Here is a 27,232-nt window from a genome sequence, read left to right on the forward strand (position 1 = left end):
GTTGCTGGAGATTCAGGAGTCACAGAAAATAAGCCACTATTTCTCCTCCTCCTGATCCTAGAAGGACTCCTAAGTGCCATCACTGATCATTATGTTCAGAATGTGTCAAACTCTATGCCACGCATCTTACAAGGGCACTCTCCCTGAATCCTCCCGACACCCCTGCCAGGCGTTACCCCATGCTTGCACACGTGCATGCTAAGTTGAGTCTGACTCTTGGTGACCCCATGGACAGTAGCCTGCCAGGCTCTTCTGTCCATGGGATTCTCCAGGCAAGAATACTGGAGTGGGTTACCATTTTCTTCTCCAGGGCATCTACCTGACCTAGGGATCAAACCTCCATCTCTTATATCTCCTGCACTGATAGGCAGGTTCTTTAATCACTCACGCCACCTGGGAAGATCCCCATGTCGGGAATCATCAGATTGAGACTCAAACAGGGAAAGTGACTTGCCTGAGTCACTACAGAATTGAGCTAAGATTTGAACTAAGATTTCAACCCAGGTCTGTCAAGCTGCAAAGCCTCTGTTCCTAACTACCATGTTTCCTGAGGAAACTGCTCTGGGCCACTCTCTGCAGTCCGAAAGTCCTGCCCCGAGTCAAAGCTTTGGGCTGTGCCCAGTAAGCCCTGTTTCACTCAAGCGTCTCATCTAAATCCTACCTGTTCTTCAAGGCCTAGCTCACCAGTCATCTCCACGAAGCCTCCTTGGTCCTCCGAGGTAGGAAGGTCTTCCTTTTTTTCTTTTTCTAATATTTACTTATTTAATTTTGGTTGTGCCGGGTCTGAGTTGTGGCTTGTGGGATCTAGAGTCCTGACCAGGGATCAAAACCAGGCCCCCTGCGTTGGGAGCATGGGGTCCTGGCCACTGGACCACTGGGCAAGTCCCAGGAAGGTCTTTCTGCCTCCTCTCTACCCTCAAAGAATTCTATCTGCACCTCGACTCACACCCAGTTTCTACTGCCTGACTCTTCTGCATCTACACTGAATTCCTCAGACGAGTCCTTAAGCTCCTTGAGAGAAGCAGCTCTTGTGCGTCTTTATTAGCTCCACCAGTCAGGCAGGCCCAGAGGGTTGTGGTAGGGTGCCGACTCCCCTCCTGCCCTGAGCTGTACTCAGAGCCTTGGGCTGGGCTCAGTGGGGGGAGCTGGCCCTACCTCCATGCTGGCATCCTGCCTACATGGTATGACATCCTGATTCCTGTGGGCCCTGGCCCCAGGAGATAAGATCTCATCCCTTGGACTGATGGCAAAGATCCAATAAAAAGCAGAGCTCTCAGGCTCTTTGCTGGTTTGTAAAAGAGTCAAAGGCCTGAAGAATCTGATGGGTGAGAGCAGCAGCTTCTGGGTTGCAAGGCTTGCACTTGGTTCTCCTGCATGGACCTGTCTGGACAAAGCCAAATGGCTTCCTGGCCAGGAACAGCTCTTTTGACAGAACAGCAAGCCTCCCACCTCCATCAAGTGATGTTCCTCTTCTTCATCTGGCCCACTGCTCAAGATCACCTCCTCCAGGGAGCCTTCCCTCATCTCTTCTCCTCCTCTCTGAGCCCCTCAGCATCTCAGTCAGAGCCACACAAGTTCCCACCTGTATTTTGTTCCCAAGCAAGAGAGCTGGCTCTCTGTGGACCCACTTATTTAACCCCATAACCCTGAACCAGAGTCGGAGATGACCATGGTCATGAACATGAGAACTCTGTGCTTTGAAGCCAAGGTTCATGACAGCAGTGGCGCATTCCCCAGAACAGTGGGGCTGCGGAAATCTCCCTCCAAGAGCCTGTCTGCGCAGGCCTCACAAGAGCAGGAGCTCCCCTGGGATGACTGCCTTTCCTACTGGAATGTCCCAGAGAGCCTTTCAGCAACTGAAACCGGCAGACAGGGAAACTAAGGCCCAGGGGAGCAAAATGACGTGCCACAGATCAATATTCATAGAAAGAGGCGGAGCTAGGACTAGACCCAGTCCCTGAGTCCAAGCCTAGAGCTCTTTACCTTACACAGGTGGCTTGATAAAAACTAAATCTGGGGGCTTCCCTGGTGGCTCAGTGGTAAAGAATCCGCCTGCCAATGCAGGAGACATGGCTTTGATCCCTGGTCTGGGAAGATCCCACATGCCATGGAGCAACTAAGCCCATGAGCCTAGTCTCTAGAGCCCAGGAACCACAACTACTGAGCCCACATGATGCAACCACTGAAGTCCGCCTGCTCAAGAGCCTGTGCTCCGCACAAGAAAAGCCACAGCAATCAGAAGCCTGTGCACTGCAACCGGAGTGTAGCCCCACTGGCTGCAACGAAAAGCCTGCACAGCAATGAAGACCCAGCACAGCCAGAAATAAATAACAAAATTTTTAAAACACACTTAAAAAAAAAAGCTAAATTTGTCCTCCCACACTCGTACATGCATGAGAGTTTCTGAAAAGGTGCACAAGAAAGTTAACAGGGGTAACCTCTGGGGAGTGTGATAGTGGAGGTGGTCAGAGAAGTGAGGAGGCTAATATTTACCTTAATACCTTTCTCTACTGCTGGATTTTATTTTTGTTTGTTTTGTTTTACCATGAATGTGTTTTACGTATTCAAATTATAAAAATAAATCTGCCACCGAATGGAGATTCTGGCCCCAGCCCACCCCCAACACATAAATAGAAACAAAGAGAAGCCTTAAGTCCTCCTGTCCGGGTAAACTATAAATTAGCGAGACTGCCTTTTTGCATAGTTTATGGCCACTGGTCTCATTAATTCACAGTCATCGTGCGGGTGATGACTTGAGGAATCTTACTGGGAAAAGCTAAATTCAATTAGGGCTCTTGGCAGCTCCCTGAGGAAGCTCTGGTATCTTGCTTTTACTTACACAAATTGAGGGCAAACCAAATGGATCCAGACTCTCCCAGAGAGACCCCACCCAGCTCAGAGAGGATGCCCTTGCAGACCCTCCATTAGCGTGAAGCGGAGGGAGATGGGAGAGGCAGGGGCGGAAGGCACTTACACGCGGGCTGGCTGACGCCTGACATCCCTGTGTCAGGCGGGTGTCCTGGCTGCCTCAAACGCTTCCCACGGACACTGTCTCTGCATGGAAGTCAGTCATACGCTCACTGTCCCCTCAGATCTTTCAGAGCCCTTCTTCCATGCCAGGCACAGAGGAGAAAGCAAACGAAGGCTCTGCCCTCAATGGGCTGACATTCTCGTAGGAATCGCGTACTAAGAATAGATCTCTGTCCTGCCTGCTTCCCGAATTCCTCTCCATCTTCAAGACTGGCTCAAGTTCCCCTCCTCTGAGACGCCTTCCCTAACCATCTGTGCCCTCGGGGGACTGCCTCTTCCCTCTGAACTTTCCCTCTGCCGGGAGTCCGCCCAGCCCTCAGCACACAGAGACCATTTTCTCCAAGCAGACTGGAAGCTCCTGGTGAGCCAGGCCTGGGTCTCTCACTCTTCCTGGTTCCGGACGGGCCGCCAAGCTCAGAGCCTGCTGGTGGGTTTCGGCTCATTTCCCTCTACGACCTCAGCTGGAACAGACGAATTAATTAGCTGCCCTCAGTCCTGGCTGGCCAGCCCAAAGCCAGAGCCTCTGTGAGTTTGTCTCTTTGCCTTCTGTGACCTGGTCTCAAATAGGCCCAGCGCTGTGGAAGGGCCAGTCTGGGCTTAGGGGCAAGTGTCCCCCACAAGGGACTGGGAAGGGGACTAGGGAAGGAATAGGACTTCTGAATCTCGCTCAGAGCTGCTTAAGGTCGCTATCTTTTCAGGAAAGCGCTTGACTGGGTAATTTGGGGAAACTCCAGGCTCTCATCAAGTCAGTGTCAGAACTCAGGGGTCACGTCTGACCTAACAGACCCCCAAACTGGCCTCATATGTTGATAGAACTTTAGGGGGTAAGGAAATGAAGTCAGCACGATCTCAGGGAAGGGGGTGGGGGCAGCCCACTGATCCGAGCCCAATTCAAAACCTAGTTCAGTTAAAATTAGATTAGCCTATAAGATTAAAAATACCCACATGTAATCACGGGCTGCCTTAAAGTACCAGTTGATGTTTGTCGGCATCTAAAGAGATGGTCGGGCCCAGCGCGGTGTGTGCAGACAACCTTGGGGAGACGTGTCTGACTCAGACGTTTGCAGGGGCAGTGAGCGCTGCAGAAGGAGGCCCACACAGGCGATGGATGACTCAGGGATAACCCAGGTCCTGGGTTTGCTGAGTGAGCCTTCTCTCCCCACCACGGAAGGAAAGGGGGGAGGTGGGGGGAGGTGGGGAGGGCAGGGAGACAGGAGGAGGGAGGGAGAGAGGCAGGCCTGCCAGCCAGCTGCACACAGGCTGGCATTCCGAAGGGAGCCCAGGTCCCTCCCGTGTTTCCGAATGCCACCACTTCCGAGAAGGCCTCTTTGCTTCACAGCGAGGCTTTGCAGGGAACGGGGGCGCACAGTTTTACCACCCCCTCAACCCAAGAAATGATCCACAGAGAGCAGCCAAGACTTGCAATGCCTTCATTCCCTCCCTATTTTAAAATGATCATGGGAAAAAGAAAACTTTTGAACTGAAAGGGAATCAGGGCATGATGATGGAAAGAACACAAGCTCCAAAGTCACACAGATCTGAGCTTCAACCCCAGTGCTTTCCAGCTGGGCAATATCTGACACAGTGTCTCCAACAGGAGCTTGATATATGAGGGCTCACATAATTAACAAGTATCTAACATAAATACTGCGAATGAGGCAATGAGGGCTCAGAGAAGAGCACCTTGCCTAAAAGGTCACACAAGCGGCAACAAGCTGGAACCAGATCTCAGGTCTCTCGACTTTCCCTCTTCTGCCCCATCCCACGTGTTTTCTGCTATAATTCACTCCTCTGCCTCTCCTTTCTCCTCCCAGAGGGCCTACAACACATCAAGGGAAAGGGAAAGCTCTCCATTTCAAAAGCTTGCTGCTCCACAGACTAGGAGAAGGACAGACTCCAAAGCTGAGTCAGCCTTCACACGCTCACGCTCTTTCTTCATACAAATACTAGGCGTGTGTGAGGGGTCAAGGACTTGGAGTTGAGGTGGCCTGGGCTCCAGAGCAACCCAAACCACCATGCTCCTTTCGCCCTTCCTTCCTCCAAGAGGAAACTGTCCCTCCTGTCAACCGTTCAGGTTACCAACAGGGATGCGTCTGGTCATTTACTCTAGCTAAAGCCTCTTGGGACCTCCGGTCTCCCTTTGTCTTCACAATGACCTGACCAGGCAGGAAAGAGGACAGGGTTTTGGGTTATAAGTCTGGGGACTGAGTCCTTACTTGTTAAGTGACCTGCTTGAGGTTTCCTTAGATGTAAAATGACATCTGGTACATCAGATGTCATTAGTGGTACATCAATACCACTTGCGAGGGACTTCCCTGGTGATCCAGTGGCTAGGACTCCGTGCTCCCAATGCAAGGGGTCTGGGTTCGATCCCTGGTCAGGGTACGAGATCTCGCATGTCGCAAGTAAGAATTTTCATTCCACAACGAAAACTGAAGCTCCCTGTGTGCTGCAACTAAGACCCAGTGCAGCCAAATAAATAAATATTAACGAAAACAAAAGCACCACCTGCTATTCTAGCCCACAGGACCACTGAGAAGATCAGAATTAAACAGTGTATATGCAAGTGCTTTGGAAACAAGTTACAATACTAATGAGAATCAGTACTAAACTCCACATGCCTTAAAGGGCTAAAGACAATTGTGCCACCTGCTCTCAACACAGAGGCTGCCTCTCTGGGGACCCTGCTGGGCCCCAAGGGTAACCCAAAGCAGCCCAGCACCCTTCCCACCCAGAGGCAGGAGATGGTAATCACAAGGTTAGCCACCCCTGCTGGCAAAAGGAAATGACCCTCTAATTGGTCCTCCCCGGTCCAAGCAGGGAAGAAGCACTCTGGATCAGACCACTGAGAGAACAAATAGATGGCAGGCAGGGTCGCTAGCAGAGGACAAGGGATAGGCCCAGCCCTGCGGGATTCAGGTGCACACATGCAGGCTCATGGGGACAGAGGATGCCAGCACAGAACCCCGATGGCTCTCTTAGTGGAGGGAGAGAGCTCCTGCCATCAACAAGTGCCAGCCCCTAAGGGGTGAGTGCTCAGTCACTAAGTCATGTCCGACTCTTTGCAATCCCATGAACTGTAGCCCGCCAGGCTCCTCTGTCCTTGGGATTTCCCAGGCAAGAATACTGGAGTAGGTTGCCATTTCCTTCTCCAGGGGATCTTCCTGACCCAAGGATCGAACCCGCGTCTTCTGCACTGGCAGGCAGATTCTTTACCATTGAGCCACCTGGGAAGCCACCAGCTCCGACAGGGAGTACTAAAATCCCCGCTAGCAGGTGTGGTGAGCTGGGCAGCTACTCCCTGCAGAGGCCAGGCATCTGCTGAGGGGAACGTGAGGGTGGGAGATGCAGCTGTACCCTGAGAGGAAGCTGTACCATGACTCAAGTAGACAACGGCAGCTCCACATCACAGAGGATAAGCCCTCTGAGCTGTTTCCTCATCTGCGAAACAGAGATAGCCTTTATCTCATCCAATTTTAGTAAGAATTAAACGAGATTACTTCTGCCTGACACTACTCTGCATATACTCAATAAATGGTAATTCTTTTTAAAACACACAGCCCCCCCAGCAGAAGAGATGTCACAGGGCAGGCTAGGCCGGACGCCAAAGTTGTGGATAAACAATACGGGATACGGCTTTGGGGGAGAAATGAAAGCAATGGCTGTGGGCTGGAGTGGCCTGGGAAGACCGCCCAAAGGGGAGGAACCTGAACAGGCCCTGAAAAGCCGCCACAGCGCTGGACTCTGTGCTGGGCATCCCACATTTGGCCTCTGTCTCAATGCTGGAAGAAAGAGAAGGCATCCTCACCTTCCTGATGAGGCAAGTCAGGTTCAGAGACACCAGGTGCCTGGTCACGCAGGTACCAGGGACAGAGCCTCGACTTTGTGACCTTGTCTGTCCTTCCCACCAGAACTAGAGGGGGAGCGGCCGCAAGGGGCAGGACAGAGAGGAGAGGGGCATCTCATGGGGGCTCAGCTGAGTGAAGCCCAGGCCACACGACCAGCAGAGGCCCTCCAAGTATCCTGGAGCCCCGGGACCCAGGGCTCCTACCTGAACTCCCTCCTAGGCCCCAGCTGACCTCCCCACACTGTCCCGCGGGTATTCTGCTGTTTCTTCCCAAAGAGAAAAAGGTCACCTTTTCCTTTTTGGAGAGTTCCACCTGGGCTTCTAGGGACAGTTTCAAGGTGACCTTTAAGTTGTTCCTCTCTCCTTCTGAGAAGTGAGAGAAGCGAGTTCTAGTCTTACACAGGAAACCAGCCGTTGGGTCTGATATCCACATGTGTGAACTGGGCAATAACGACTCCCATCTCCCCTCCTCACAGACCTGTTCTGAGGACGACACGTCAGGACGCACCTTGCAAAGACCAAAACCAAGAAAAGCTATAAGCTGTGAAGGGACAAAGGAAGGCTTTTTTTTTTTTTGTCTGTGGTCAGGAGACGAGTTGAATCCCTGCTTCACAGGCTGCCAAGAGCTGGACGTGGGTGAACAACTGTATGGGGTGCCAGTGGAGAGCTGGGTTACAGCGAGGCGCTCCCTTGAAACACACACAGGACTGGGAGCCAGGTAAACAGAGAGACAAAGCGGGATTCATGCAGGGTCCAAACCTCAGTGTGGGGTGGGGTGGGATGCGGAGTGGTCCTACCCAGGGCTTGGAGTCGTTCTCACAGTTCTCCCAGTGGGCTCACCCCCCACTCACATCACTAGGCGCTCCCCACGAGGAAAAAGGCAAGAATCTCTGACTGTCAGGCTTCCCTTGTAGCTCACCTGGTAAAGAATCCGCCTGCAATGCTGGAGACCTGGGCTCAATCCCTGGGTTGGGAAGATCCCCTGGAGAAGGAGACTGTCAGAGAGACAGGAAAGGCCCGAGAAGGGAAGAGACTTGCCCCATGTCACCCACTGAGTCACTCAGAAAGAACCCAGAAGCATCTCCTCTAGAACTTCAGCTCTAGGGCCTTCCCCAGGAGGTCCAGGGGTTGACTCTGTGCTCCCACCGCAGGGGGCACCGGTTCAATTCCTGGCTAGGAACTAAGATTCCACATGCCACACCTGTGCGGCCAAAATAACTTTTTTTAATAGCATCACTTTATTATTATTTTTAAATTTATTTATTTATTTTAATTGGAGGCTAATTACTTTACAATATTGTAGTGGTTTTTGCCATACATTGACACGAATCAGCCATGGGTGTACAGGTGAAGAATTGTTTTTTAATCTTCGGCTCTAACGCCATCCGCCCTCGGCCAGTGTCTACCTGAGGCTCAGCTCCACGACCAGGACAAGCGTAGAACTGCACACAGAACCTTCTGTTCTTAAAGGAGAGGTGACGTGCAAGGGAAGCAGCTGTCACAGATGACAGAATGAGGCCTCCAACAGGGTGCCTACCTACGCTGGAGCGCTGAGAGAAGGGGCAAGACCCCAAGATGAACTCCAAGGCTCCAGAGCGTAGTAGAGAGGGAGCATGGCCTCGGCCGCCCAGCCCACCCCTGGAGTCAGCTGGCACCATGTTCCTTCCCCACAGGACCTGCTAAAGCGAAAGGAAGAATAAAGTCGGTGGGACTGACTTTCAGTCCTTCCTGAAACCTGAAGGAGGGGCTCCTGGCGGCAGCCTAGGCCGAGAGATCCGTAATCCTCCAGCCTCCGAGGAAGGCTCTAGGAGGCTGAGGTGGGGAGGCGTTTACCTGAGGTGGTTGAACTACAAACAGGGGTGGCTGCGCCTCACTGAGTGCTTCCTGTGAGCACAAAGGCAGCTTCAGGCGTGTTAATTTCTGTCCTCACCACGTCAGCAGCACCATAACTAGATACTAGTATTTCCCCCTTTTTATACTTGAGAAAACTGAGGGTCAGAGAGGGTAAGGGGCAGAGGGGTGCCAACCTCAGTTCAACACTGCAAAGGGGCGGGGGAGTTCCCTGGTGGCCGAGGGGTTAGGACTCCAGGCTGACTGCTGCAGCCTCGGTTCAGTCCCTGGGTGGGGAACTGAGATCCCTCAAGCTGTGTGGCCAAAAAACAAACAGCCAAACAAAGAGGGGGAAATGGGCTTTCGCTTTTGGCCACCTGAACAGGGACCCTTAAGATCACCTTTCTCTCTACTCTCTTCCCCAGGATGGCCAGGTGTGAGGGCACCTCTGTTTCCAAAGGCAGAAAAACGTCCTGTCAAAGCAGACACACAGTCTCTCGCAACTGCAAAGGCCCTCAGAGATCATATCCAGCATCCTCACTTTTACAATGGGAAAACTATGGCCCAAGGCTGAATGACTTGCCAGGGTTACCCAAGTCAGTGGAATGGCAGAAATGTCAGACCTGGAAGAAGCCACAAAGATCAACTGACAAGTGGAGAGGCGTCACTAGCCCAAGGTCACAAGGGAGACGGGACATAAGGCCAAGTTTCCTAACTTCTAGGCTGATACCCATGTCATGGCACCGCCTCTGCCAACTGCCCGGGGCCCCGGCACAGTTTTGGCGGGGACAAATCAGGCCAAACCTGGTCCCATTGGGACTGGAGTTAGGCCTGCACAGACAAACTCCTGACTGTCCAGAGTAGGAGCTTAGTGGTCATGCTGTCGACCTACCAGAAGTCACTGAGACCCACCGCGCATGCACTAGTCCCCCAGCCCCCCGCCCCATGCCCTAACACAATGCCAGGTGTGGCTGGGAGGTGACGGGGTTGGAGAGAGGAGGAGGGCAATTTATAAATAGTGCCTGTGAGGCCTCTTCCCGGTCTCACACAGGCAAATGACACATCAGTCACTTCAGGTTCTTACAGCAAAATAGGACACAGGGGCTTCAGGATTCAATGGATATGGTCAAATTTAGAGATTCTTGCCAGTTTCACAGGTGGGCGAGACTTGCAGAAAAAAGCCCAGTTTGTTCAAGGTCATGTGTTTGTCAGAATCAGTACACACGACTCCCCTCGCCCCGGCCTTGATTTTTTTTTTCCCGGCTGCCATCAGGGGATAGGTGCTGGTGGCCCAGCCCCATGTACAGGCCTGCCACAGTCACAGCACCAAAGCCCTGAATCAGGAAGCCAGCTCCTAGATCTGTAACGACAGAAGCACCCGAGCCCTCCTGCAGCATGTTCCGGAGCCTGCCTCATACCAGCCTGGCATCACCCTCAGCTCCCGCGTGTCCTTGGGAGAGCTGCAAGGATCCTGCCAAGAATCACAAACTCTCCAAACCCAAACCAGCAGAGTCCCAGGCCCTCTTGCCTTCCACAGCTGGCTGGGGGCTAAAAAGGTAAAGGCGGATGTCAAAGCCCCCCAGGACACCACTTCCAGGGACTTCTGGGTTGGGCAGGCTCTGGTGAGCTCCAGCAGCATCTGGAGCATCTATTAGCTGGAGCATCTCCAGCATCTATCACCCAGCAGAACAGAGTGCCCAGACCTAGCGGGGAGACAGCCTCTGGAGGGGAACCACTTTTCTGTTTCCTTCTTCCAAAAAGAACATTTCAAAGTCTCTTCATATCAGAACATCCTGAGCTTCTCCACCCGTCCCTCTCCCACTTGGCTGAGTAGCAGGCAGGCCACCATGACTGGCCTGGCTGGACAGCACTTTGAGACACTGCAGGGTGCAACCTGGAGGTGAGCCTGACCGTCCTCCACTCCCCCTCCCCCGCCTCAAACCAGACTTCAGGAATTCCCAAGGCCCCCTGTCCCATAAACTGTATAAAGAATGGCATTCCCGGGCAGGAAACTGACTCAGGGGCTCCTGACCAGCCTGGGCAGGCAGAGCTGACGGATAACACTCCCGGGATGAAGGAAGGAAGGTGAGAATACAGTGATGCCTCATCTTCCACCACACCTGTAAGTCTCCAGCACACACGTTGCCCACTCTACTCAAACTCCTTAGGCAAACCAAGTAGAAAGATCCTCCGTCCTGAAACAGCCTTCCATGAAGCATGTAATTACAATGGTGGCTGGTGACAGAGCAGACTGTGTCACTTGCTGAAGACACGCCTGTCTCACACACACACACAGCTGGGCACCTGGCTCCAGAGGAGACCTGCCAGGCCTGGAAGCCTCGCTGAAAGTACCTAGGACCAGAAGCATCCTCCAGTCCTGCTCTCTCCCATGAACAATACCCCGCTCCCATGTGAGGAGGCCGCAGAGCTCAAGTTTGAGAAGCATCAGGATGGCCGGATGGAGGCTGCCTACTATACAGGAGCAGTCCAGACCCTCATTCCTGGGCAGCTTCAAGTGGTAAGGATGGGCAACAGGCTCATCAGTTAGGTGACAGCGGAAGCATCGGGGGCGAGGTGGACTTACCTATCTTCATGAGGCAGGCCAGTAGGATCCAGAGGGCGATTTCGAAGGGTGTGCGCACGTGTTGGTAGTCGATGCCCAGGACTGGAAAGGCCTTTCGAGCCTTTGGGCTATGTTCAGCGAAGGAATGGTTAACAGGGCGGCTCTCGGGGGCGAGCTCCGGTGGGGCGGTGGTGACATCCCCAATTGAGCGTTCCCGGGGCGGCTCTGAGCCTCTGATGGTGCTGGCGGTAGGGCTGAGCTGGAGGCCATAGCTTCTGAGAACGGGTAGCAGCCCCACCAAGGCTACCACCACAAGCAACGAAGGGAAGATTCGAGGCGGAGGGAGGCCACTGGCGCCAGGCCACAGAAGCATCCCGCTGCTTACCCACCCCCCCGACCCTTAGCAAAATGAGAGTAAGACCTGGGACATAGGTAGCAAGGGTCAGCAGGAGGGGGCAGGAGAGACTCTAGACAAAGTTCATGTTTGAGAGATGTGTTTTTGTGGAAGCAGTCCTCTGGAGGTGGAAAGAAGGCTGGGTTCCTGATCTAGAACGCCAAACTGGGGAAGAGGGACCAGGACCTATTTAGGACCATAAGAAGAGACCAAAAGGTTTGGAACTCCAGGCCTGGGAAAGAGGGTGGGGGAGGGGAGAGGCGGCACCCTAGGGACAGAGGAAGGAATAGAATGGGGGGTACCCCAGGCAAGGAAAAGGGAAGGCGGGGACCCTCTGCTGAGAAAAGTGGCTGAGCTGCTGGGACTCTTGCTAAGGGAAGGAGCAGAGAGCCTGAGCTAAAAGAAGGGGATCGAAGGGGGTGGGACCCAGTCCAGGAAAAGAAGAAAGGGAGCTGAGAGCCCAGGCTGCGAGGAAGGAGTGAAACCAGAGAGCGGCCGGGAGCTTCCCCACCCAAAGAAGAACCCGGGTGCAGGCGCGCCGGGCTGAGATTCCGGGGAAATGGAGGGAGGCGGAAGGCGGAGGCAGGCGGCCTGGAGAAAGGGCGCCTTGGCGCGGGCTGGGGGCGGCTCGCGGTGGGCCAGCAGCGAAACGCCCCTCCTTGCGGCCCCGGCGCGGTGCTGCGCTGCGCCCCGGCCCAGCTTCAGTTTCTCCGCATCCAGCTCCACTTCCAGTTGCAGCCCCGGCCCTGGCACCGGCGGCGGCTGACTGCTGTCTACTGAGCGCTGTACTGCCACTTATAGGCACCAGCGAGCAGCCGGCGCTGCGGGCTAGAAGGACCTGTCAGTGCCCGCGCGATGCAGCGACCCCTGTCGCCGAGGAAAGAAAGTATCGCGTCGAAAGAGAAGGGAAGAGTCAGAGATAGCCAAAGTCCAGCATCTACAGAGATTCTAACTTTAAAAAGGGTAAAATGCTCTGCTAATTACAAAGCGCTGTTCACATCCACCCTCGCAGTCTCATGGAGACTTCCCAGGAAACGTGAATGATGTTTTATTGTCTTAGACATTTAGTTACCATGTGACCTTGAGCAAATTACTTAACCTCTGTTCCACAGCTCTCATCTGAAAAAGTGGAGATAACAGGAGTACCTATACCTGTTGTAGTAAAGTATGTTGTGTTAGTGGTTTAGTCGTGCCCGACTCTTCACAACTCCATGGACTGCAGCCCACCAGGCTCCTCTGTCCATGGGATTTTCCAGGCAAGGATACTGTAGTCGGTTGCCATTTCCTTCTCCAGAGGATCTTCCCAACCCAGGGATCGAGCCCTGGTCTCCCACACTACAGACAGAGTCTTTACCAACTGAGCTACCAGGGAAGTCAGTAGTAAAGTATATGTGATGACTAAATGAGATAATCTATGCAAAGTGTTTAGAATGGAGCCCAGGATGTGAAACCATGATTATGCCTCCAGCTTTGCAGATGAAGAAACAGGTCAAGAGAGTTCCTTGGCTAGTATGAAAATAGTTATGTTGATTTTCTAGGACTGCTGTAACAAAGTTCCACAAACTGAGTGGCTTAAAGAATAGAAACTTATTGTCTCATATACTGGAGGTTAGAGTCTGAAGTCAAGGGGTCAGCAGAGGACTTCTGAGGGTTCTGAGGAAGAATCTCTTCCAGGTCTCTCTCCTAGCTTCTGGTGGTTTGCAGCAATCTTTGATGCTCCATGGTAACGCCAATCTTCACTTGGTGATCTCCCTGGGCCTCTGTCTCTGGGTCCAGGATTTCCTCTTTTTACAAGGGTTCCTGTCACACTGGATTAGGGTCCCACCCTAAAGACCTATTGGGCTTCCCTGGTGGCTCAGATGGTAAAGAATCTGCCTGCAATGTAGAAGCCCCCAGGTCGATCCCTGGGTTGGGAAAACCCCCTGGAGAAGGGCATGGCTACCCACTCTAATATTCTTGCCTGGAGAATACCATGGACAGAGGAGCCTGGCGGGCTACAAAAGAGTCAAACACAACTGAGTGACTAACACACACACACACACACACACACACACACACTAACGACTTCATCTTAGTTTGCTCATCTTCAATAACCCTGTTTTCAAATAAGTCCATATTCGCAGGTGCTCGGGGTTAGAAACAACATCTTTGCAGAGGACACAATTCAACCCACGGCAGGGGTGGAACTGAGATTTGAATGTATATGTGATTGTGTATTGATTGGAATTGGTAAGATTCAAGTGATCATGGTTGTACACTGGAATCCTTGGAAAAACTACCACTGCCTGGGACCTTCAGAGGTTCGTAGCCAGAGCCCAAGAGCGGTGGACAGTTTTTCAAAAGATTCCCCAGGTGATTCTAGTGTACAGCTAGGATTGAAAACTATTGAAAATACTGAAATGCCAACCCTGTTTTTCAGAAGAGTAAATCAAGGCCAAGGAAGTTGAAGTGATTACCTTGAGATCACAAAATGATTTCAAAGGGGCTCGGTTCAGTTTAGCAACTGCTATGGGCTTCTTGACAAGGATTCATGTTAGGCTTTGGCAACACAGACATAATGGGGAGGAAGGAGGCGGCAGTGATTGGGAGGGGGCACAAAGTAGGTACAACAAGGGCTTCTAGGGGCTGATACTGTTCCCTTTCTTTCTTGGGTGGTGGATACAAAGGTTATACTGTGATAACCCACCGAGTGCTCATGATCTGTGCACTTTTCATAAGATATGCTCTCCTTTCACAAGAAGGTATATTCCAATGATACGAGAGTGATGTGATTGTGACTGAAGGTGCCAACGTTAAACCGATTCTCTGTACTTCACATTCTCCTGGCACAGATCCAGCTACTTGCGAGATGACAGAAGAGCCCAGAAGAGCCTTCAGAGAAAGCCAAGGGCCTTGTGTCACCTGACAGCAGATGAAAGGATAACATCAGCTATAATGGAAATAACCAAGAGAAGAAAAGCGTGTGGGGCAAGAATGAGAATGATGGCATTATGCCTCACAACGGTTCAGTCCTAAACAGTTTACACCCAAGTTCTCCAGGTTTATCAGTGTACCGAGTCCTGTTGCTCAACGGTAGCCATTACTCTCATTTCCATTTTACAGATGGAGAAAAAGTGAAGATTTAAACATAAAGCCATTTGGCCAAGATAACACAGCTGTTAGATAATAGATCCAGGATTTAAGTTAGTTTTCTTACATCTTAATCCAGAGCTCTTGCAAAACACCACAGGTTCAATACAGCAAAAAGAAGGGCAAATGTGGGGTTAGTGGAGGGACTTTATGCAGGTGACATGGAGAGGGAACCCTGAGACCTTTCCAGCTTTTTTTTCCCCATGCCACACAGCTTGCAGGATCTCAGTTCCCTGACCAGGGCTTGAACCTGGGCTGCGACAGTGAAAGTGCCGAATCCTAACCACTAGACCATCAGGGAGCTCCCAGTTCTTTCCAGTCTTGAGGGCAACATTCCCTCCTCACTCTCTGACTCATCACTCCAGTCTTCAGTCAGTCCTTGGGTACCAGCCTGGGAAGTAGCAGATCCCGTGAGGACCAGGAAATACCAGCCCTGAGATCCTCTGCAGCCTGGAGAAGGTTGCACCAACATGGCAGTGCCAAGAAAGAGCCCTTGGGAAAAACCACCTGGGACAACCAAGGCCCAGCCTGGACCACGCAGTAGAACAGAAAAGTTAAGGTTACAAATCTAGCCAGACTGTGGGCTTCCCTGGTGCTCTGGTGGTTAAAATCTGCCTGCCAGTGCAGGGGACACCGGTTCCAAGCCTGGTCTGGAAAGATCCTACATGCTGAGGGGCAACTAAGCCCTTGTGCCACAGCTACTGAAGCTCGTAGGCCTAGACTCTATGCTCTGCAACAAGAGAAGCCACCACAGTGAGGAGCCCATGCACAGCAATGACGAGTAGCCCCTGCTCGCCACAACTAGAGAAAGCCGGAGAACAGCAACCAAGACCCAGCACGGGCAAAAATAAAATACATAAATCATAAAAAAAAAAAAAAGAGTCTAGCCAGAGTCTAGGTTCAGATCCCCACATCACCACTCAGTAGTTAGAAGACCTTGGGTAAGTCAGTCGACCTCCCTGTTTCACAGTTTCTTCCTCCATCATGCCAATCTCATGGGGCTGTTATAAGATCTTAGCCAATGTACATGTGGAACTCAGGGCAGCACACAGCAGTACCACTTATATTTACCGTCTGTATCTTCATTTACATGCACTGAGGGCCTCAAATGTAGACTTTTGGTGTTAGGGCCACATTCAGATACAGAAATGCTGGCTAGAAAAAAATCCCTCACATCTGAGAAACTGATCATCAGACCACAACCCCTGTGGCATGCTATGAGTTTAATAATTTCTTAAAATTATGTTTTGAATTTAATAATTTTAGATAAATTATATTGTGTATTCTGCATGTTAAAAGCATGATCTTGTTAAAAGAAAGAAAGAAAGTGAAGCTGCTCAGTTGTGTCTGACCCTTTGTGACCCCACGAACTGTAGCCTGCCAGGCTTCTCTGTCCATGAGATTTTCCAGGCAAGAACACTGGAGTGCGTTGCCATTTCTTTCTCCAGGGGATCTTCCCAACCCAGGGATCAAACTCAGGTCTCCCGCATTGCAGACAGACTCCTTACTGTCTGAGCACCAAGGAAGTCTATCTTGTTAAAGGTCATCAGTTAATATATGCTGCAATACTTGTAACCCCATTTTGGCAAGTCCTATTGTGTTACTGTTACACGTTCTCTTGACTCACAGGGGCTGTGTCTCTGCAGACTCCTCTCCTGCAGATCCAGAACCATCTCTAGATGCCTGGCCCTGGGCAGCATCTCCCCTTGTTTAGGCCATGTCTGTCCCTCTGTGCTCCTCCTTCAATCATTTTGGTAAAAGTAATGGGAACTTGGGCCTACTCCATCACATCCCTCAAGCCTTTATGCAAATCCCCCTTCTGGTTGTCCAGTCTACCTTGACCCTAGGGGACATAGGGTCAATCCCTGATCCAGGAACTAAGATCCCACGTGCCCAAATTAAGATCCAGCAAAGCCAAATAAATTTTGAGTAGTGGGGATTTTATGGAATTGCTATAGCTATGACAGATAAGTAGCAAACAACGTGTCATACTTGGAAAAGATCCTCTGAGCCACTTACTAGCTGTGCATCATGAGGAAGTAAGGTTTTGTCTCTGTCACTCAGTTTATTCATGTATATAAAAGGGGGGTGAGGACTGAATATATGCCTTGAAGGTTAGTGCAAATATTAAGTAGCTGATATATTAATACACAAAGCTCAGTTTCTTGCATATTGTTGGTACTCAGTAACTGACTTCACCTCCTTCTTTGCTTTGTTATTTGACATCACAGCCCTGCAAGGCCCTCTTCTTCCATCACGGACTCCACTCCAACCACGCGGCCTCCTTGCTATTTCTCACACAGTGCCAAGCACACTTCTGTCAGTGCCTTAGTGCTTGCTGTCCCTTCTGCCTGGAATACTCTTCTCTAGCTATCCATTTGGTCCACTCCATCACATCCCTCCACAAAACCCTCCACATCCCATCACTTCTGCAAATCCTCCTCAGTGTGGCCTGCAAGTGTGTTAGTCACTCAGTCATGTCTGATTCCTTCCCAGCCCATGGACTTAGCCTGCCAGGCTCCTCTGTCCTTGGAATTCTCCAGGCAAAAATACTGGAGTGAGTTGCCATCCTCTTCTCCAGGAAATCTTCCCAACCCAGGGATCGAACCTGGGTCTCCATGGCAGGTGGATTTTTTACTGTCTGAGTCAACGTGACCTACTACATGATAATGCTAACTAATAATGACGTTTCCCCAGCCTGATTACTGCTGCCACTCCCACTCAGGCCCAGCCCTCACTCTGCTGCTTTTTTTTTTTTTTTTTTTTCCATAGCAATTTTCACTCACATATGGTATAATAAACCTACTTACTATATTTGTTGTTTACTACCATTACCTCCTTAGGTTGCAAACTCCAGGAGGGCAAAAGAGGCTGAATGAATGAATGAGCGAATGACATTATTTGCACCTGAGAAAACCAAGTTCCAAGGGGAGACTCACTTGTGGCCACAGAGCTGGGAATAAGGGGAACCAGGTGTGAATTCAAGTCTGTCTGACTCTGAAGTCCAAGTTTTTCCAACTTCTTTGGGCTGTTGGCCACCATGAAGATACGTTGCATGCTAGGCAACCAGGAGAGAGTTACTGGTAAGAAGGTAGAATTTGTGACTGAGTGATTGGCTTTGAAGCTAAATTCTTTTCTTCAGATATTTATTTATTTATTTGACCACTCCAGGTCTTAGTTGCGGGACATAAGATCTTTAATTGTAGCATGTGGGATCTAGTTCCTGGACCAGGGATTAAACCCAGGCTCCCTGCATTGGGAGCTCGAAGTCTTAGCTACTGGACCACCAGGGCAGTCCCTTAAGCTAAATTCTTAATTCACTCAATAAACTTTTAGCACCTACTATGTGCAAGTCCTTGTGCTTCCTGCTGTGGGAGACTGGACAATGAATCTGGTTAACACCCATCCGTGAACCTGAGACTCTCATATCCACTCACAGACCAGAAGTCCTATGGGCACTTCCATCTCCACAGGTACTAATCACAGCCCCAACCTTTCCCTGAACTTGCTACCACTCCACCTTCTCAGGTACAGATTGCTTAGCCTTGCTGGAGACGTTAGGATTTAGTAAGCCAGAGGAGAAAGGCCCAGGGTTTGAATTTTATGAGCCCTTGGAAGATTTTGATGCAGGTGGTCCTGTCCACACTTCAGAAAACTCTAGCCTGAATGGTTAAAGGACATTTTTTATTGTTCCCACCCTCCACAGTTTTCAGGGAGAACGTTCTGAGCCATGCCCCTCCCCCCACCGCATTCTTGACATGGCACTCAAAGGCCTTCACACCTTCAGGCCCACAAACATTTTTCCCTGCTCTAATTATTTATATATTGTAGTTAATTAATTTATACGTTGGACTGCAGAGGGTTTTTGTGGCTGCACGTAGGCTTTGTCTAGTTGTGGTGAGCCGGGGCTATTCTCTGTTTGCAGTGCGCGGGCTTCTATTGTGGTGGCTTCTCTTGTTGCCAAAGCATGGGCTCCAGGCACGCGGGCTTCAGTAGCTGTGGCACACGGGCTTAGTTGCTCTGCAGCATGTGGGATCTTCCCAGACCAGGGATCAAAGCCATGTGCCCTCATTGGCAGGTGGATTCTTAACCACTGGACCACCGAGGAGTGTGTGTGTTAGTTGCTCAGTCGTGTCCGATTCTTTGCAACTCCAGTGACTGTAGCCCGCCAGGCTCCTCTGTCCATGCAATTCTCCAGGCAAGAATGCTGGAGTGGGTTGCCATGCCCTCCTCCAGGGGATCGTCTTGACTCAGGAATCAAACCTGGGTCTCCTGCATTGGCAGGCAGATTCTTTACCATCTGAGCCACCAGGGAAGTCCCTTCTAATTATCTTTAAGGGGGACTTTCCTGGCGGTCCTGTGGTTAAGATTCCTTGGAAATTTGAAAGTGTAAAGATAATATAGCAAACATCAAAATGTTCACCTTTCTGAATTATTGGGTGTTACAGTTTGTTCCGTTTGCCTTCATTTTTTAAAAGATATATCTGTATTATTTCATCAGATTTTAAAGTCTCTTTGAACCTTCACTGACAAGGTTATAGACAAGGTTATATTATAAGAATGTAATATGGGGGACTTCCTGGTGGTCCAGTGGCTAAAACTATGCTCCCAGTGCACAGGGCCCAGGTTCCATCCTTGCTCAGGAAACTAGATCCCACATGCCACAATTAAAAGACCCCACATGCCACAATTAAAAGACCCCACATGCCACAATTAAAAGACCCCACATGCCACAACGGGCATAACCAAATAAATGAATAAGTAAAAAAAAAAAAGAATGTAATGTAGGATTTCCTGGTGATTAAATCTCAGTGCTTCCAATGCAAAGGGTATGGGTTTGATCCCTGGTAGGGGAACTAAGACCCCACAGGACACTTGGAAAAATAAAACACAATTAATGTACATCAACCTCTACCAATGACAGGAAACTTTATCATGAATGTGATGCACTATTTTGACACTTTAACACACTGCCGTTCACCCACACTTCCTTCCAGCTGTGGTCAAACACTTGAGAGAATTATCTGTACTGCCTGTATCATTTCTCTTCTCTCTGACTCTCAAATCTGATCCAATTAGATTTTAACCTCTACGTACTCTACCTAAAGCCACTCTTGTCAGTGTCACTAATGACCACTGTGGGACAAGAAAAATCTCTTCTTCTGCCCCCAGATCTCTTCCTATACCCATGCAGCTGGGGCTGCATAAATTAGACTGTCCAAAGACAGACTAACAAGAGAAAAGCAAATAGAAGTTCATAAACATGTGCAGCATATATCCAGAGATGAATAACTCAAAGATTTAGTTAGAGCTTGGGCTGATATAACATCTTAGCAAAAGAATGAAATTTTTAGAGATATGACAAGAGAAAGAAAAAGATCTGACTCTAGGGGCAGGTAAAGAATCTGCCTGCAATGCAGGAAACTGGGGTTCGATCTCTGGGTTAGGAAGATCCCCTGGAGAAGGGAAAGGCTACCCACTGCAGTATTCTGGCCTGGAGAATTCCATGGACTGTATAGTCCATGGGGTCGCAAAGAGTCAGACACAACTGAGCGACTTTCACTTTCACTAGGGGCAGCAAATTGTGGAAAGGCAAATCAAAGAAAATGATGGTAGATAAAGGATAGTCAGTAAAACTTGTTTCTGATGATTTTCTGTCCCTCCTGGTAGAGACAGGAGTTGGGACAACTTTATGAATGTGTGTCCTGCTTTTATGCAAATGAGGGTATAGGGCAGAGAGCCTTTCTTCTATCTGCTTCTTCTCAATTGCCTTTAGCTCAAAACAATCCTTGTGCCAAAGTGGCATATTTGAGGATGGCACATTCTGCCACCCAGCACCTCCATGATGCTTGATCAAATGGTCATTTCTCAATCCTCATCTTTCTTTCCCTATCGGCAGCCTTCAACACATTTGATCACTTGATCCTTCTTGGAACACTTTCTTCAACTAGCTGGCTCTCTCTCCTCAACTGGCTGGCTCCCTTTCCTGGCTTTTCTCCTGGTTTTCCTCCCGCCTCTCTGGCTGTTCCTTCTCAGTTTCCTGTTGCTGAATTCTCCCCTTTCTCCCTTTCCTCCTCCTCAGCTGCAAACTCTGAATGCTGGGGTGCCAGGGTTCAGTTCTCACATTTTCACTGCTCTATATCTATTTTCATTTCTTGGATGATCTCATCCTTTCTTGTGGTTTCAAATAAAATCTATATGCAGATGAGGCATAGATTTTTATCTCCTCTGCTCAAAACTCCAGACTATTATGTCCAACTGAACGCTCAACGTGTCCAGGTGGTTGTCCAGTAGAAATCTCAAACTCAGCATGTCCAAAACGAAACTCCAGGCCTTCCCACCCCCTCCTCAAACCTGCTTCTCCTATTGTCTTCTCCATTCAGGAAACAATCGCTCTGTCTTCCCATTTACGTAGGCCAAAAACCTGAGTCATCCTTGACTCCTTTCCCTCTGTCATGTCAATCCTCATCAAATACCGTCAACTTGATCTTCAAAATATATCCAAAATCCAATCACTTCTTACCACCACCCACTGCTACCACTCCAATGCAAGCTACCACCCGAACCTCTGAGCAATCTCACCTCAACAAAGAGGGATCCCTCTTAAGCCCAAGTCAGATATTGTCACCCCCTGCTCAGACCCCTCCAAGGTCCTCATGACGGATAAGGCCCCACCCAATCTAGCCTCCATCTCTCTCTGGGCTCATTTCTTTTATTCTCATTTCTTTATTCCCTCTGCTTTAGTGACCCTGGCTTCCTTGCTATTTATTTTTCAAACACTCCAGGTTTACCACTCCCCAGAGCCTGTGATCTTGTTGTCAAGGCTGAAATGCGGGTACCCCCAGATACAGGCATGGTTTCCTCTTTCACTTCCTTAGAGTCTTTGCTCAGATGTTATCTCTCAGTGAGGCCATCCATGACCCCCACACTCCCTCTTTGAAGGGTAATACTCCCTTTTCCCTTCCCTTCTTTGTTTTTCTCCACAGCTCGTTCACTGTCTAACTTACTTACCTTCCCTAGAATGGAGCTGCATGAGGAGGGGGAATTCGAGGCAGAGAGTATAATGGTTGGTAGGACAGACTTGAAGCCAGGCTTCCAGGATGTGGTTGCTGTCTCTACCACTGTCCAAGTGTGGTACCCAAGACAAGTTACTGAACTCCATTGCCGCTTGGTGTTGTCATCAGTATGTTGGGGTTAATAACAGAGCCTGTGTCACAACATTTATAGGATAGTAAATGCTGGGCTTCCCACGCGGTGCTAATGGTAAAGAACACGTCTGCCAATGCAGGTAGATGTAAGAGACACAGGTCCTATCCCTGGATCAGGAAGATTCCCTGGAGGAGAAAATGGCAACCCAGTATTTTTGCCTGGAAAATTCCATGGACAGAGGAGCTCGCTACAATCCATGGGGTCGCAAAGAGCCGGACACAACTGAGCACACACACACACACACACACCACATACACCCCTCTTCACCTTTACTTTTTCATTCAGTATTGCATTTTTAACATCTAGCCATATTGATATATAGAAATTTCATTCTTTCCTTTTAGCTGCTATGTAGTAAATATTCCACCATATTTGTAACCTGTATATAATTTGTATGTCTGTCCCCCTGTTGATAGACATTCAAGTTGTTTCAGTTTTATGTTATTGTGGACAATTTGTATCAAAGCCTTTATAAATATCTCTTGGTGTCCAAATGGAATTCTGGATTCCAGGGTTTGTATATTTTCTGCTTTCCTAGACTACATTGCTTCCTACAATACCTTTGACCCTTCCACCTGCAAATATGAGAGAATTATTTTTCCCATATCCTCCTCAATACTTCTTTGAGTCAGACTTTTTATTCTTTGTTAATTTCATGAGTAGGAATAATATCTCATCATTCAAAAAAAATGTTTATTTATCTGACTGTGCCAGGTCTTAGGTGTGGCACACAGCATCCTCAGTCTTCCCTGCCACATACACAGTCTTTAGTTACAGCCTGCATGGGCTTTAGTTGTGGCATACAAACTCTCTGGGTTTCCCTGGTGGCTCAGTGGTAAAGAATCCCCTTTCCAATGCAGGAGACATAAGTTCGGCCCCTGGGTCAGAAAGATCGCCTGGAGAAAAAAAATGACAACCCACTCAAATATTCCTGCCTGGAAAATCCCATGGACAGAGAAGCCTGCAGGGCTACAGTCCATGGGGTTGCAAAAGAGTTGAACACGACTTAGCAACTAAACAACAACTTAGCAACTAAACAACTGCAACAACAATACGAACTCTTAGTTGTGACATGTGGGATCTAGTTCCCTGACCAGGGAGCAAATGTGGGCTCCCTGCATTGGTAGCAGAGTCTTAGCCACTGGACCACCAAGGAAGTCCCAGTATCTCATCATTTTTTTAAATAAACGTTTTACTTTGGAATACCTTTGTTGTTGTCGTTTAGTCGCTAAGTCCTGTCTGCTGGTACGGAGAAGGCAATGGCACCCCACTCCAGTACTCTTGCCTGGAAAATCCCATGGACTTTTTTGCAACTCTATGGACTTAGCCTGCCAGGCTCCTCTAAGCATGAGATTTCCCACACAAGAATACTGGAGTGAGTTGCCATTTCTTTCTACAGGTAATCTTCCCAACCCGGGGGTCGAAACAACATCTCCTGCGTTGCAGGTGGATTCTTTACCACTGAGCCACCAGTATCTTTAGATCTATAGAAAAGTTACAAAGATAGTCAAGAGAGTTCCCAAATACCCTTCAGTCAATCTCCCCTAATATTAGCATTTTACATTACCATGGCAGATTTGTCAAATCTAAGAAGTCAACACTGGCTTATTACTGTTAACTAAAATCCAGACTTTATTCAGATTTCAGTAATGTCCTTTTTCTGTTCCAGGATCCCACCCAGAATACTACATTGTCCTGTTTCTTTAGTTTCTTCTGGTCTGTGACCATTTCTCAGTCTTTCCTTATTCCTATAACCTTGATAGTCCTGAGGAATACTGGTCAGGTATTTTGCAGAAGAAAGTGCAAGTGTTACTTGCTCAGCCAGGTCCAACTCTCAGGGATCCCATGGACTATAGCTTGCCCACCTCCTCTGTCCGTGGAATTCTCCAGGCAAGAATCCTGAAGTGGGTTGCCTTTCCCTTCTCCAGGGGACCTTCCCAACCCAGGGATTGAACACGTGTCTCCTGCATTGCAGGCAGATTCTTTACCTGCACAAACCACAAACCTAATCCATTTTGCAGAATGTCCTTCAATTGGAGCTTATCCGATGTTTTATTCATGGCTTTCCAGAGGTCATAGATTTGGGGGAAGAGATGAACTACCTTTCTCATCACACCCTACTGGAGGTCACATGCTACCCACATGCCTGATTACTGGTGATGTTATTACCTTTCTTGACTTGGTTAAGGTGGTGTTCCCATGTTTCTTTCACTGTAAAGTTACTATTTCCCTCTTTCCATACTCTATGGTATCTACTCACTTTAATTTGCACTTCCCTCTGCAATCAGGAGTTCTTGTGGGAATTGCCACTTTGTCCTTTGCTTATGTTTCAACTTGTTTGCTTGTTTCTGGTTCTTACTGACTTTAAGGTGTTATTTATATATAAATTGCAATTATCTTCTCCCAGGGAGTCCTTTAGTATTTTAACTTTGTTCATAATGTCTTTTGCCATTTACGTTTTTAATCTTAATTTAATCATATATACAAATGCTTTCCTTTATTCTTCGTATGTTCTGAACTACCTTTGAACACCCATCCATGACTCACCAATCCCCTAGCAATCTTTGGTTTTCTTGATTTGATTGATGTTGCCCCTTTGCCTCAAATGTCCTTTCTCCTTCCTACTGCCAAGCAAGCTCTTACTTATCTTCAATGCCATAAACCAAATAAAACCTCTATGGGAAGCCCCTCCCAATTCCCCCAGGTAGAATTAGTTGCTCTCTCCACAGTCCTCTCACAATGTGTCCATATCTTTACTAAAGTACATATCTCGGGGGTCCCCCCGTGGTCCAATGGCTAAGACTCCAGGCTCTTGGTGCAGAGGGCTGGGGTTTGATCCCTAGTCAGAAAACTAGATGTCACGTGCTGTAACTAAAGATCCCTCACGCTGCAACTAAGAGTTGGTGCAGCCAAATAAAAAATGAATAAGTAAATAAATAAAATACAAATTATATTGTTTTATTGCTCTTTGCTTAATTGTATGTCTTCTCTCACACTAAATTATTACATGAGGAGTGGAACCCCATGTAGTTCACCTTTCTTTTTTTTATTGTGTTGAAATATATGCAACATTTACCACCTTAGCCATCTTTAAGTGGACAGTTCATGGTATTAAAAACACATTGTTGGGACTTCGCTGGTGGTCCAGTGGTTAAGAAAATGCCTGACAACGCAGGGAACACTGGCTCAATCTCTGGTTGTGAAACCATTTACCTCAGATTGGGACTTGAACCCATGACCTGGGATTAGAACCCAGCCAAACCCAGCTTGGGACTTGAACCCAGTCAAAACCCTGCTTGGGACTTAAACCCAGGTGACTGGAACTCAAACCCAGCCAAAACTCTACCTGGGACTTGAACCCACATGGTTGGGACTCGAACCCAGCCCAAACCCACAGTACCTGGTTTCTGGGCTCAGGTTCTTGATGTCTCATCACAGAAAGAATTCAGTGAGAGACAGAGTGATAGGTAAGAAGTGGATTTATTCAGATTCAGAGAGAAGCACACTTCACAGACAATATGTGGGCCATCACAGAGGGTGAGTGCCGCCTAGAAATGTAGAGTGGTTAGTTTTTATAGGCTGGGCAATTTCATATGCAAATGAGTGGGAGGACTATCTCTGGTATTCTTGTCTGAAGAATCCCATGGACAGAGGAGCCTGGCGTGCATAGGGTTGCACAGAGTTGGACATCACTAAAGTGACTTTAGTCATGTCCAAGGAGCCGTGGCTGCGCGGGCGCAGGAGGGCCTAAAGACTATCCCACACTGAAGGTCAGGAGGGTGGCGGTGAGGAGATACCCCTCGTCCAAGGTAAGGAGCAGTGGCTGCGCTTTGCTGGAGCAGCCATGAAGAGATACCCCACGCCCAAGGTAAGAGAAACCCAAGTAAGACGGTAGGTGTTACAAGAGGGCATCAGAGGGCAGACACACTGAAACCATACTCACAGAAAACTAGTCAATCTAATCACACTAGGACCACAGCCTTGTCTAACTCAATGAAACTAAGCCATGCCCGTGGGGCAACCCAAGATGGGCGGGTCATGGTGGAGAGATCTGACAGAATGTGGTCCACTGGAGAAGGCAATGGCAAACCACTTCAGTATTCTTGCCTTGAGAACCCCATGAATAGTATGAAAAGGCAAAATGATAGGATACTGAAAGAGAAACTCCCCAGGTCAGTAGGTGCCCAATATGCTACTGGAGATCAGTGGAGAAATAACTCCAGAAAGAATGAGGGGATGGAGCCAAAGCAAAAAGAATACCCAGCTGTGGATGTGACTGGTGATAGAAGCAAGGTCCGATGCTGTAAAGAGCAATATTGCATAGGAACCTGGAATGTCAGGTCCGTGAATCAAGGCAAATTGGAAATGGTCAAACAAGAGATGGCAAGAGTGAATGTCGACATTCTAGGAATCAGCAAACTAAAATGGACTGGAATGGGTGAATTTAACTCATAAGACCATTATATCTACTACTGTGGGCAAGAATACCTTAGAAGAAATGGAGTAGCCATCATAGTCAATGAAAGAGTCCAAAATGCAGTACTTGGGTGCAATCTCAAGAATGACAGAATGATCTCTGTTCATTTCCAAGGCAAACCATTCAATATCACAGTAATCCAAGTCTATGCCCCAACCAGAAATGCTGAAGAAGCTGAAGTTGAACGGTTCTATGAAGACCTACAAGACATTTTAGAACTAACACCCAAAAAAGATGTCCTTTTCATTATAGGGGACTGGAATGCAAAAGTAGAAAGTCAAGAAACACCTGGAGTAACAGGCAAATTTGGCCTTGGAATACGGAATGAAGCAGGGCAAAGACTAATAGAGTTTTGCCAAGAAAATGCACTGGTCATAACAAACACCCTCTTCCAACAACACAAGAGAAGACTCTACACATGGACATCACCAGATGGTCAACACCGAAATCAGATTGATTATATTCTTTGCAGCCAAAGATGGAGAAGCTCTATACAGTCAACAAAAACAAGACCAGGAGCTGACTGTGGCTCAGATCATGAACTCCTTATTGCCAAATTCAGACTTAAATTGAAGAAAGTAGGGAAAACCACCAGACCATTCAGGTATGACCTAAATCAAATCCCTTATGATTATACAGTGGAAGTGAGAAATAGATTTAAGGGCCTAGATCTGATAGATAGAGTGCCTGATGAGCTATGGAATGAGGTTCGTGACATTGTACAGGAGACAGGGATCAAGACCATCCCCATGG

General features: G+C 48.8%; 1 protein-coding gene and 1 non-coding gene across 3 annotated transcripts in view; both read right to left on the reverse strand.

Annotated features, from left to right (window-relative positions):
- Positions 1 to 12,451, reverse strand: part of SLC9A1 (solute carrier family 9 member A1) — a 52,218-nt gene extending 39,767 nt beyond the window's left edge. Inside the window, exon 1 of one of the 2 annotated variants that reach the window (XM_005895895.3) lies at positions 11,292 to 12,450. In XM_005895895.3, coding sequence (XP_005895957.1) covers positions 11,292 to 11,643 — 352 coding nt within the window. In that variant the 5' untranslated portion in view covers positions 11,644 to 12,450. Of the gene's footprint in view, positions 1 to 11,291 lie in introns of both variants that reach the window. The other variant, XM_070383528.1, reaches the window with a different exon arrangement.
- Positions 12,452 to 15,022: 2,571 nt separating this feature from the next.
- On the reverse strand, positions 15,023 to 15,094 carry TRNAE-UUC (transfer RNA glutamic acid (anticodon UUC)). Its single transcript has one exon. It is a non-coding gene; the product is annotated as a tRNA-Glu (tRNA).
- Positions 15,095 to 27,232: the final 12,138 nt, after the last annotated feature.

The sequence above is a fragment of the Bos mutus genome, chromosome 2, assembly GCF_027580195.1.
Source record: "Bos mutus isolate GX-2022 chromosome 2, NWIPB_WYAK_1.1, whole genome shotgun sequence".
NCBI classification, from domain to species: Eukaryota; Metazoa; Chordata; class Mammalia; order Artiodactyla; family Bovidae; genus Bos; species Bos mutus.